The sequence below is a fragment of the Coccinella septempunctata genome, chromosome 5 (assembly GCF_907165205.1).
Source record: "Coccinella septempunctata chromosome 5, icCocSept1.1, whole genome shotgun sequence".
Lineage (NCBI taxonomy): Eukaryota > Metazoa > Arthropoda > Insecta > Coleoptera > Coccinellidae > Coccinella > Coccinella septempunctata.
The window spans coordinates 22,973,951-22,987,046 of NC_058193.1; the positions used below are offsets into that span (position 1 = coordinate 22,973,951).

General features: G+C 35.3%; 1 protein-coding gene across 3 annotated transcripts in view; it reads left to right on the forward strand.

Moving 5' to 3' along the window:
- Nucleotides 1–12,684, forward strand: part of LOC123313162 (serine/threonine-protein kinase NLK) — a 127,204-nt gene extending 114,520 nt beyond the window's left edge. The window contains exons 4-10 of one of the 3 annotated variants that reach the window (XM_044897904.1): nucleotides 4,558–4,664; nucleotides 4,887–4,972; nucleotides 6,403–6,591; nucleotides 8,085–8,294; nucleotides 8,543–8,744; nucleotides 9,181–9,324; nucleotides 11,140–12,684. In XM_044897904.1, coding sequence (XP_044753839.1) covers nucleotides 4,558–4,664; nucleotides 4,887–4,972; nucleotides 6,403–6,591; nucleotides 8,085–8,294; nucleotides 8,543–8,744; nucleotides 9,181–9,281 — 895 coding nt within the window. In that variant the 3' untranslated portion in view covers nucleotides 9,282–9,324; nucleotides 11,140–12,684. Of the gene's footprint in view, nucleotides 1–4,557; nucleotides 4,665–4,886; nucleotides 4,973–6,402; nucleotides 6,592–8,084; nucleotides 8,295–8,542; nucleotides 8,745–9,180; nucleotides 9,354–11,139 lie in introns of all 3 variants that reach the window. The other 2 variants (XM_044897903.1, XR_006537726.1) reach the window with 2 other exon arrangements.
- The last annotated feature ends 412 nt before the right edge of the window (nucleotides 12,685–13,096 follow it).

Sequence of the window (13,096 nt, forward strand, 5' to 3'; positions counted from 1 at the left end):
ACCGAAAAGACGCTACACAAACTTATAAGTTTGTTTCTTCACTCATGAATGGTGAGTAACAAAGAAATCTACAAGGGGGTAATTGTCCCAAGTTACAGGAATCTACCGGTATTATTTAATTATCGATGAATATTTTGAAGCGAAATTTTAGGGTCAGATAGTGCTCGATACGATCTTCAAAATTAGTTATCGCAACAACCCTCATCCCTATTCAAAATAAAGGGGATGTGCTCAGCCCCGTTATGGGGTTGAAGTTACGGTGATGGAAAAAGCGGAAAAGTTGTTTTCCCTCTAATCAGAATTTGATGGATCCGAGTGATTTTCCACATTTTCATTTTAAAGTCGGAAAATCGAGGTGTTAAGTTTTCAATTGACCAGCCTGTATCTGTGGTATATGTTAAGACATTTTTTGTAAGTTTAGGACGACTGAATCAATCGCGCTTCGACATTCAGCATTCAAACGAACTCAAACAAGTCGTTACAGAAATATTGCGAGGTTATCGACCCCACCCCGCACAATAGGTACGTAGCCTATACAGAGTATGCCCTTAAAGTCATTATCAGGACCACTTGTGCGTGCAACATGCTCTCTGTACAGAAACTCGAACTCCACGGGCAGTGCGACCAGAGAAGCGCATCGGCAGCAGCAGCAGGAAGGAGGTAAAACTAGTAGAGTTGGTCAACGTCTTCTGGATACCTCTTTGCTGGGTTCTTTGTCCAAGGCCGTCGGGCCTTTGTACGAAACCCCATCAGGGTCCCGACACCTGAACTACTCTCTCAGGTAGAGAAACAAATCACGCTATCAAGTTTGCCACAACAAAAATCGGATGCCATTGCGGCTAAACATGTAGAGCTTTGAGATTCGCTGCGGAGAGCTTTCGCAGTGGCGTCACGTCTGCCGTTTCGGAGGGGTTACCATCGTCAAGAAATCAATCGTCTTTTTCACCTGTTTTATGAAGGAGTTAATGCTTGGGTTTATTCCATGAATACGAATGCGCGAACTTGGTTACAGATCTGAATGATTTTGAAATGATTTCTTTCTAGTTTTTTTTCGTTTCGATATTTTGTAATATTTCGCAAAAAGTTGTAACGAGACGAAACATAATTTTTTCCACTCCCGTTCGTTTTTACCTGAGTTTTCTCACTCATTTCAGGAATTTTTCCCTGACTATTGGCAGAAACGACAAGTGCTAATTGCGAAACTGAAATGAGTGAGATAGAGAAAGAAAGATCGTAGAAAAATAAATGTTCCTAATAGTTGGGGAGCCGACGATGCTAAATCGGGATTTACTCGAGCGTCGTGGAGCCTAGTGGATTTTGAAGATTAGATGGTAGAAAGAAAAAAAAATTCTATGATGTATGCACTTTCAGCTGTGGGGAAAGCGTCTGCAGGGTCTCAAAGATGTAAAAAAAATCGTCAGGTGTACATACTCGAGCGTGCCAGACTAAGATACTGTATATGCTCTACGTGTCTCTGATAATGAATTCATGCTTATCTGACAGTTTGCGCGGTGGGACTGACCGTACGGAAGAGTTGAAAATGGTAAAAAAAAAACTTTGGCGCCCACCCACACATTTTCGACCCGCTTAAATTGTCAGATTAAGAGAATATATACTTTTCAACATGTATTTAACCACATATATCTTAATCTGACACGCCCGAGTATGTAAGTACATTGAGCGTTTTTTTTTACTATTCTGACAGACTGTCCTAGACTATGCCCCCAATATACAGGTCTAATTTTTGGTAGAGGTACTCTACAGGGTCCAAGGTATGTCCCCTTATATTAATCTGACACGCTCGAGTAAATCCCGAATTTCCCTCTTCGGCTCCCCAAACTATAACTTATGCGTTAAGTATCAGTTTACTTACTCGCACTCATTCCAGTCTCGTAAGTATATCTCTCGGATGAGTTGGGAACATAATCTCTTTATTCTACGAAGGATTCCTCCATTTTTACTCTCCGGTAATAATCAGTAAAGAAAATCTATTTTCTGCTGAGCGAATTCTAGTTCGGTCAAGTAGGCAGGTTATTATTCATATTGACGATAGTCTGAGGCGAGCAACTTTGTGCTATGTGCTAGGTTATGAGAGCAACATTATTCCGGAAAATATTGAACAGTAAAGGCGCTAACACGCAGCCTTGTTTTATTCCAGAGTTGGTTAAGAAATGGTCGCTTGTAGAGCCATTATGCTGTATTATAGCGGGTTGTTGGTATGGGGGGCTTTTACACACTGCTAAGAATTTTTCGGGTACTCCAAGGCGTCCCATGATTTTCCATTTCTCCGATTCACCGAGTCGAAGGCCTTACTTAAATCGATGTAGGCTGTATAGATCCTTGATTGTTGTCCACGGGCCTTCTTTTGCAGCTGTCGCAGTGTAAAAATTAGGTCCACCGTACCTCGTTTGGGTCGAAAGCGGCACTGGAATTCAGGTAATAGCTTTTCTAAGAGTGGAATCAGACGATTAACCATAATCTTCGAGATAATTTTACCGGCCACACTAAGCAACGATATGCCCCTGTAATTGTTGCAATTTGACGTATCGCCTTTGTTCTTATAGATGTTGATAACTAAAGCGTCTCTGAAGTCTTGTGGCACATCTCCTTTTTCCCAGATCTTGCGGTGTTAGCAGACTTTTGAGAATGCCTTCATCCAGGGCCTTGAAAATCTCCGCTGGAAGGCCGTCTAGACCTGCTGACTTATTATTTTTCATATTTTTTATCGCACTTATGATTTCCGATATTGAGATTTCGTTATCAAGCGATGTCATCGGACTATACGCGGGGAGCCGGTCTAAAATGGATAAATCCTAGTCGTTTTTTTGATTCAACACCTGAGAGTAATGCTCCTTCCATCTATTTTTCTATCATCAGATAGGATAATTCCATGAGCATCTCTTATTGGGAAGTTAGCTTTTCTGCTTGGGCCATAAACAGTAATAGCTTCGAAAAAACGCCTGTAGTCATGGTTATCGGCGTAAGCTTGTATTTCCCTAGCTTTTTCTCTCCACCTGCTATCCTTGATTTTTCTTATCTCTTGACGGACCTGCTTTGGGCTGCAATATCGCCAGGCTTGTTAATTTCTGTTTTCATTGCTTTGTGTGTTAATTCTAAAAGGGGTGCGATATGAGTTTCGTTGTCGGCGAACCAGTCTTGGGATTTTCGGGAGCGTTCTGTGCCCTGTATTTCTTTGGCTGTATTTGAAAGAGATGATTTGAAGCGGAGCCAATGACTCTCAATGTCGTCTTTATAATCCAGTGAATGGCCAGCTTAACAATTGAAGCATGTTTAAGAAACATTCGGAAAAATGAACGGAAATAAAATTCCTCCACAATTTCTACACGACGACAGATGTTGCCCATGTCATTAGCTGGCCGCCTCTGAAATGTATCACCCGCTTACCAAATCATATACTCGTAATTATTCCCATACATTTCCTGCAACATCCTGATTCATCATAAAAAGATAAACCTTAAGCGTTCGAAGCAAGTACGAAATGTGATAAGTGAATTCCTCCTTTACTAGCACAATATTAATCGAATACGTCACTGGTCTCCTTATTGAGCGATACTCTCCTGAAATCCTCTTCGGTGGTTTTTCTTTGTTGCGTTTCGTAACCTGCAATTTTAATGGAGTCGGTGGAAGCCGCAAGGCCAACATAATATGCCACCAAGATAAAAATAAACCACATTCTGCTATATCTACCGATTAAAGCCGGGAATGTTGTTGAAGTGATCTGGGTTTAATAAGTTCTTGTACAAGCAGGAAAGAATAATTCAGATTTATAGACAGGTTGGGATTTTTTGAATGAAACGCTTCGAATTTCACCAAATCGTTATTATTTCCAAAGCCTTCCAGATATTCAAAATTTCCTATTGCAATTCAAAATTTGAAAACATGGGTACTACATAACTCCATTGCACCAGAACAAAATTCAAAAATAACGTCACCCAATTCTCAACATTATTAGACAAACTATAGCACCTGATAAATGTAGAAAATGCGAAGAATTTGCTAAATACGTAGGTAATGACCCATTGTGAATAACAAAAATTACCCCAACCAAAAATGTGACTATATCGACAATCTATTTTTCCTGCCCTGTTTCGAAAAATGTGTTTGTTACTTTATTCTACTTGTTAAATGACGTTAATATACGGAATTACATCCTGTAAATGTGTACTCTCAGACTTCATGATTCGTATCTACCTAATCAATTTAATAATTGAAATTTAGCAATAATTAATTGGCCGCATACAAATTGTACTTAGGTGAATGCTTGTGTTGAAATGAAAAACGAAACCAAATTCCAAACCTCGTTAACTATTGCATAAGGAAAAATTTTTCATAAACAGAAATTTGAAGTTGAATGAAACATATTCTGTGGATTCTTTATTATGCAAACCCAATATGTACTTTTACATGGAAAACATACATGTAGTCACAATGCATCGATTTTTTTCAATACAAATGAACTCAACATTTCCATTTTTTATGTGATATAATTATTTCCATAAATGTACTTGAGAAAAAATTTCCTTAATGATCCCTTAGATATGTGATAACCGAACTACTGCAAAGCGACTTACATAAAATTATAGTATCACATCAGCCTTTATCACCAGACCACATAAAAGTATTTCTTTACCAGATTCTCAGAGGTGAGTACCGCCCATAAACTCCATATGATATAAGTTCATCAATATTAAAATATTTCCTTGATTACACAGGAAATTATAGCTATAAACAGTGTTCATGAAAAACTTGAGCGTGTGGATGCTTTCTGCTTTCCTTAATCAGTTTAATATTCTTACTTATAAAGCATGTCGCCATTGATTAATGTGATTATCTAAGCCTATGTTGATATTGAATTTCTGTTATAGGTTTAAAGTATTTGCATTCAGCTAAAATATTACACAGGGACATCAAACCTGGTAATCTACTGGTCAACAGTAATTGTGTTCTTAAGGTAAGCTATTCAATTTGTTTTTGTTATATAATTTCTTAATGATTAACTGAAACACTCAACATACCTACAATTATTGAAAACTCTCATGAGCCTTCATATTGATGATAAGTCAGTAGAATAATACAGGGTATTTCACTGGAATACTACTTACTAGCATTTATTTGCATATATTATGGATTGAGCAGTCCCTATTCAGCTCTAGAGTAAATATGGAGGAAGAATGTGACAAAGAAAGAGACAACCGAACATGCGGCCAGTAGTTGTCCCTTTCTAGAATTTCGATTTTTCCACACTAACATCTGAATCCACAGTAAAGAGACAAGTATTGGCTGCTTCATAGCTTTGTCTTTTTCTACAGAGTAAAAATTTATGCACTATTCATTTTTCATTATAATATGAAAGAGTATTCAAAACTTCGCAAGTGGTTCATTTACGTTCTAGTGAATACATGAAAGTGGGACATTTCCATTTGAAAAAAATGAAGAAATAATGACATCCCCGAGGACATCCCTATATCAACCGCTGTAGCAAAACAAGAAATTCTCGTCTTCTGATTAATCATTTGAAAACTTGTAAAGAATACTTTATAATGAAGGAAAAGTAAAGAAAAATATTGTAGGTTTTCGTTGTTTTGTTTAATTGACCATTTAATGGTCAATATTCCCTTCATTCATCGGCCATCATTGGGATTCTCTTTAATCTTAATATATCAATCAATCAATTAGGCAGCATAGGGATAGTCCACCAGGATATTTGAAAAATTATTAGGCTATAAGGAGATGACTAAAATTGAGAAAATACCCTATATCTTTGTTAAAAAACCTCATATTCAGAATGATCTCAGTAGCCCCTATTCACAGTAATTATGCTCCCAAAGAGAGGTTTTATAAATAATTTTCCGGAGTAACTTCTTCCAAAATACAGGGTGAGCTTTTGAAAATGAAATATACAACTTAACAGACGGAATTAATTTTTTCAATGGAAATACTCCGTCAGTTTTTGATTCAAGAGGGACAAATTTTTTAAGATCGCTTTCAACATTACAAAAAATTAAATATGCAGTACTCAAGTTGCGAAGGCCTTCCAAAAGAGTTAATACATACCTACTATTTCTTTCATACTCAAAATTTAGAAGTTATGATTATAACAACTAAAGGTGGAGCGATACGGTTGTCCCCCTTGAATCAAAAATTGACGTTTCCAAACATTTCTTCAAAATAAATTAATATCGCTCCTTAACTTAACTATTTCGTTTTCAAACCCCCCCTCTGTATTTTCCATTGTTCTCAGAAATATTGTGTTTAATATTTCACAAAGGCAATGATTACACAAATTCAGACTTTTTTTACGTGTTTCCTGTTGGTTCATTATTCCAGTTCAGATTTTATATTGTATTTCGAAATGATTTTAAACAGCGTATTTCTTTCTAGATCTGTGATTTCGGTTTGGCTAGGGTGGAGGAGCCAGATAGGAATAAAAACATGACGCAAGAAGTTGTCACACAGTATTACAGAGCGCCAGAAATCTTGATGGGAGCAAAGCATTACACGGCTGCCGTGGACGTTTGGAGCGTTGGCTGTATCTTTGGGGAGCTTCTAGGTAGAAGGATACTATTTCAGGTAATGAAGTTTCATTTTTACAAAAATGCACCCTCATTTTCGAAAAAAATTTTCGTTTTGATTTTCAATTCGCATACTTTTAATTTCAATTCAGGATTCCGACATCGTCCGGAACAGTAAACATTCGTTGTTTTTTCCCCTACTGTTAGTACGATTATCTGCTGGTGTAAAAACCCGGGAGGAGCAGAAAGCACTCAGGGGTGAACTGCTTTTCCTTTTTTTCCTTACTTGCCAGTGTTCACCTCTACTCTTGGAACGAATCTCTGCTGGTGTGGAAACCCGGAGGGATCAGAAAGCACTCGGAGATGAACCGCTGTTGTCCTGTGGTTTGTTCAAACCCTGCTGAGTTACGACCTCATTGCCCGTTAAGTGTGAACATTGATTCTGGCTGACGAACGAATCCGTAACACCCGTGGCTCGTTTGAGATCGGACCCCCTTTTCTTTCCGTTCAATTCGCTCTGTGAATTCACCACCTTTGCATTGCTATTTGTATGTAGGTTCGAGAATCTACCTTGTTCTTTTTATTTGCTTGCTCTATATATTCTGTTTCTGTCCTGGCAAGAATTCCAATAGCACAACACCGCGATAATGGAAAAAACTGCCAATATTACCGTAACTTTTGATCGACTTCGACATGCTTCTTTCGGATTTGACTTAGTTGGAAGGTGCCATTAGAAAGCTTGTTAACTTGTTTACATGAAAAACTTGTGCAGCATTACCTACCAGTTACAGTGCGTTTCAGGAATAAATTTGAAGCGATCCTTATATGGTCATTAATAATGACATTACCAGTATTGACATTAGGTACTTGCGAAATTCAGTTCATTCCAGAGATTATCATTAGGTGTTCTTAAGATCCTACAAGATCATTTTATTGTCACTACTACATAAAAAATGCCCCAGAATAAATAGATAATCCTGATTTCATCAAGTTTCAGACTCGGACATTATAATAATAATAATAATAATAATAGTGCCTTTATTCAAAAAAGAAGATTCAAAAAAGAAGAACATTCGTTTTGAGGCACTTTATATGAATATTGCGTACAGAATAATTGTGAACATGAAGTCTTTTTCAGTGAGTGCCCAATCGTTTATAACCATTTTCGGCCGCATCATTAGTAATTTTAAATGACTACTGAAGATCCCTTAATCAATTGTTTTTGTTAACATGTCCTCAAATACCTTCACGCGATTGATTTTTTGCAGAAAATTCAGGTTTTTTAGTATTAGTAGAGTGGCCAAGGATTTTAATCTCCTTAAGCGGACTTTTTAAATAAGTTTTCGGTTGTTTCTTGACAGTATGTATATCATAAAGATTGATATGCTCTTGGGAGCAATATCTATCCTTCTTGTCTCGCTTGTGCATAAAATGTCCATCGCATCAATCTTATTTTTCGAATAACTATGAATATATTGGAAGCTACTTTTAGCTGGGCTCAGTTTACTTTTTTGATCGACTCCGCAATTCCATTTTCATTTATGCTTTCAGGCTCAGAATCCAGTTCAACAGCTGGAACTCATCACAGAACTCTTGGGTACACCCAGTTTAGAAGACATGAAGTCTGCTTGTGAAGGTGCTAAAACTCACATGCTCAGCAAAGCCCCAAAACCACCTGCACTTTCCGCCTTGTATTCGCTATCTACACAAGCAACTCATGAAGTAGTTCATTTGTTGTGTCAAATGCTCGTCTTTGATCCTGTGAGTATATCTAAAACACGTCCTCTTTTTTTTCGAGAATGAAAAATAATAGAGGTTGAGTACGTCAATTAATTCTCTTATTTAAGTCCAGTTTCATAATCGAATTTAACGTTACTTTGAGCGTAAAGCTTCGTTTACTGTCATTTTTAGTAGGGTTAAAGGAGCTTTAAAATTAAAGCGACTTTAGGTTTGATTATGGAACCGGCCGTTAATGATTTGTACTTTAACCTCTTTCTTCTCTCTTTCAGGAAAAACGTATATCGGTGGTAGACGCCTTAGCTCATCCCTACCTTGATGAAGGTAGGTTAAGGTACCATTCCTGTATGTGTAAGTGTTGCTACACCACAGCAAGTGGAATGAGACAGTACACAAGCGAATTCGAGACTACAGCACCTCAGCCTTTTGATGACACTTGGGAGAAGAAACTTACTTCTGTGCAGCAAGTAAAAGGTGAGATGAGGATTATTATCATTAGAAATTTATGAAAGATTTCTTAGGATCCTTATTGAGTACGTTAGTGATATAGTTAGAATATCTAACGAAACGTCGGCATTACAAAGTTGTCTTATTGAGCCTGTTCTCATTGTGTATGAATTTTATTGTCTCCAATATTGTGATCAAGACAGTTGGTTCTGGTATTCCTACTTTAATCTAAATAAAACAAACCATTGATTCAATTGCACTTTTTGATTCCTCAGTTTTCAACCCGAAAAATCGAAATTTATACAGTTTGTTTACTAGAAATGCTGTTGATGGATCAAACATTCATGCCTTCTGAGATGATTTCGTTAATGATAGAGATATTTCGTGAAACTTTTGGATCTGTTAATAGTCTGTGTAATATTGGTGAATAGTGAGAATCTCAAAAAAAATTGTTTTGTTTCAGAGGAAATGCACAAGTTTATAGCAGAGCAGTTGAATAACACTAGTCGAGTCCCTCTGTGTATAAACCCACAATCTGCGGCCTTCAAGAGTTTCGCAAGGTAAGACGGCCGCCAACGTCTCAGACCAGCGCAGCGCCATTGCATAGGTGACCACCGATCACTTTACTCTTTTGGTGTACGTTGTTTTGTTCATATATTATTTTGTTTATGTTTTAATCATCATCATTTTTATCCTTTCTCAGTCGACGCCATATCTCATTGTAGATTTTCATCGTGAAGGTATAACGATTAATTGCTTTCAAGGAAAATAACAATCACCTAACTTTGCTGCTTCAAGGGAATAAAGAAAATAACCCAATAAAATATGAGGTTTCCCACAATCTGACTATACTTTGTGTTGTCATGTTATGTATCCGTTCTATACTAAACAATAAGTGACGTCTGATTTTCACACAGTTGAATTTCTAGAGAAATAATTTTGGGTTCTACTATTTTTGTTCTTTTAATTTTAAGTTGCATCATCATTTTTAGTGTATGTTCTGAAGTTATGTTAGAGGATATAATAAATTTTGAAAATTAAAAATAATTCGATTTACTTCTGAATAAATCATACTTTATTTTTTAGTAAAATTGTCATTGAATGACTTTTTTATTATAAAATAACGTACACCAAAGTGCAAAGAGAATTTTTTAGTTTTGTTCAGTAGATTAATCCGATAAAACACTAATTTCGATTTCCATGCTGGCGCGTGCGCGAAAAATTTCTATTTGTAGTTTGTCTAATCATATTTTGTGTATGAGTAATCAATTTTTTGGCTGCAATAACCTCATAGATTTCGTGATAAAATTCATCCATATGAGATTCCATTCTAACCTTGTTTTATGGCTATGAGGTTTATGTTGATGATGCATGGAGTTAATTTTTTTTTATTTTCTGTGTACATATATACATTTTTCCTATCCAACTCATACTCAAGAAATTCAACATGTTCATATTTTGGCATTGTGGTTATTTCATGGGTATGTGAATTGTGCAAAATATGTAAATAAAAAGCCCAAGTAAGATGATGGTTGTTACACAGGAAGGGAAAAGGCTGTGCACCTTTCAAGAAGACGCTAGAAATTTTGTTATCACCCGTCATCTTTCTCTGTGCCGCTTGAGCGCATTTATTTTTAGGTCAGTGATTTTTTAGCAACTCATTTAGATTAAACTTTGATCAAATAATAAAAGGTTCTCTAATAAGGTGTTGAATAACCGAAAAAATATCTTCTTTGAAATGAATTTTTTCAATAATTTTTAAATCAATGCTTCGATTGAATTTATCAAATTCAACCAAATTTCAAATCGTTCCAGTAGTCACTTTTCTATTTTTTTCTTAAAGTTCAAGCGAAAAGAGAATTCCGAGAAAGCCACAACTTCTACATTTTGCATAAAACACCCAGTAATTGAATGATTTTTTTCCTTTACAATCAGTAGCTGGTCTTATGGCATACGAATCGAAAAATTTCATTTATGTCGACTGAGAAAATTACTTGACCTTTGAGTTATTTTCATGAAGGTATAATTTTTGGTGGGTTCCAAAACTTTTCACATTAATTGAATTCAAAAATTATTTGATATGGCACAAAGCATGAAAAGTGCTTATTAGAAAACCTTTTCTTAGGAAGGTTTTGCATGCATCTGCATCTCATCTTGCCACCTCAAAATGAAAGCATTACATTCTTCTATAGATTTCTGTCACACACTTCTTGCATGTTCAGTGCAAATGAGTTACAATTTCTGTTGACTGGCCTAATATTTTCAGAAATTGTGAAAACTTGTAAACGGTTTTGTTTGTCTCAATTATATATTAATTTTTAAATGAGATCATGCTAGTCAACAGATAGGTATGTCTGTTTCCTACTGATTATATGGTCTGTCTGTTGCATAGCAATGTTTCTCATTACATATTAATTTTCAGTTCTACTGTCGCCCACCCATCAGAGCTCCCGCCTTCCCCTCATCAGTGGGATGCAAAAAATTGACGTTGGAGGCCTAGTAGATAACAAAATTTCTTGTATATTACTCCATTTTCTTCTATTCCTCTAATCGAACATCATTGAAACGTAATAGGATGGGGATTGCTCATCAAACTAGATAGAACAGGAAGTCGAAACATTACACCAAATATTTTATCAGGGATTCCATGCAATGCAAAACTTAATGGACAATCGCGCTGCAACTATTAATTATATGTGTATTTGTCGTGTAAATTTTAGTAGCTCAAAGTGTGATTCTATAATAGTACCAATCTGACAATTTAAACTGTAGATCTGTTGGTTAGAAAACAGTGTACAGATTTAATCACTGCCTTGATTTATGTAGCTCCTTAGTATATTTAAGTTATTTCAGACTGGCAGTTTATTATAGTCAAGTTGATCAAAAACTAGAGGTTTACATTAAAATTGCGTTGATATATCTTAATGTTTAAACTCTCTACTAATTTTGATATAGATAGATTAATTTTTATATTTTTATGAAAATCAAACAAAAAAATCAAAAATGAGAAAAAATCAATATCATGATTGAAGTTCGAAAACAATTTCAGTAAAATGTACATAAATAAAGGAACACTGGTTTCACGGGTAAAAATAATTGGCTGATAATCAATTTATCTGTACATTACTATATCAGCCTTTTTTGGGTTCTTGTATTCAAAAATTTCTTATCGATTCATACAAGATTTAGGCCCATAATTATTCATATTAGTAATGAAATATATCTTATTTCAAATGAACAATTGGATAACTGAGTATGAATTATTTAGTATTTTTAAAACAAAATTTTGTCTGTAGAATCTTTTGATCAGCTTGTCTGCGCTGTAACCTGATATTTATCCTTAATTTAAGACTTTCAAGAAGACTGGAAACATTGAACTACATACCTGCAAAAAGTGCAGCTCTTCTATTGCGAACATTTTTTTTTAGTGAATTCCAATGACAGGGTTGCCAAATCGTAGTCAGATACATAGCGTATTCTGTGTGAATTAATTAAGTGTGCAATGAGTCTAGTACGGACTTGATTTGAATCCAAAGTGTTCATGTCAATCTGAAGTTCACTTTCCGGTTTTGTGGTATTTCAATGATTTGATGTAAATATTGTTTTTAAGATTCGTCTGTAACATCGTGATAACCACATTTTATTGATTAATATGAAAGGCTTGTAAATTAAACATTGATAAAAATTTCTACTTGGCTTTTGCGTTGTTACAGTAGATCGGTCGATGTATCTCCAAATATGTCGTTAAAAAAGGAAAAAAAATGTAAATTGTTCTGTATATATTGAACATTTCGTAGAAAATGGTATGCCTTCGAAAGTGAATGACTTATATAACCTCAACTGAGTGTCATTTCTTTGCAGATAATGTGAGACCAATAACTTAGTGACGTTTGCAAATTAGTGAATTCAAATTCACCTAACAATTTGAATGTAAATATTTGAATTAAAACTGAAGTTTTACCTTTCATTTCTTATAGATTCTCGTAATTTGTCCTTCACCTCTATAAAACTGAAAAAAAATTTACATGTATTCAAATCATTTAGACTAATCACATTCAATATAAAAGTGCATTAAAGGTGATTTTGACGTTTTGTATTTATTATAGATTAAGTTGGACAACCTATTCTAGATAATTCTGTTTCAATTTGAAAAATAACTGTAACTCTGTAGTTCACAGTAATTCCGAATGGCCTATTTTTACTATTCTTCTATCAGATGAATTTGGTATGTAGCAACCATAATAAATTTTTTATTTTAAAGGGTTGACTTTAAAAGCTGAAAGAATTCTATTAATAGGCCTACAAAAAATCGATCTCATTTTGTACATATTGTGACATTCATCCCTTCCTTTTCAAGTATGGTCAGTCTCTATGTTATT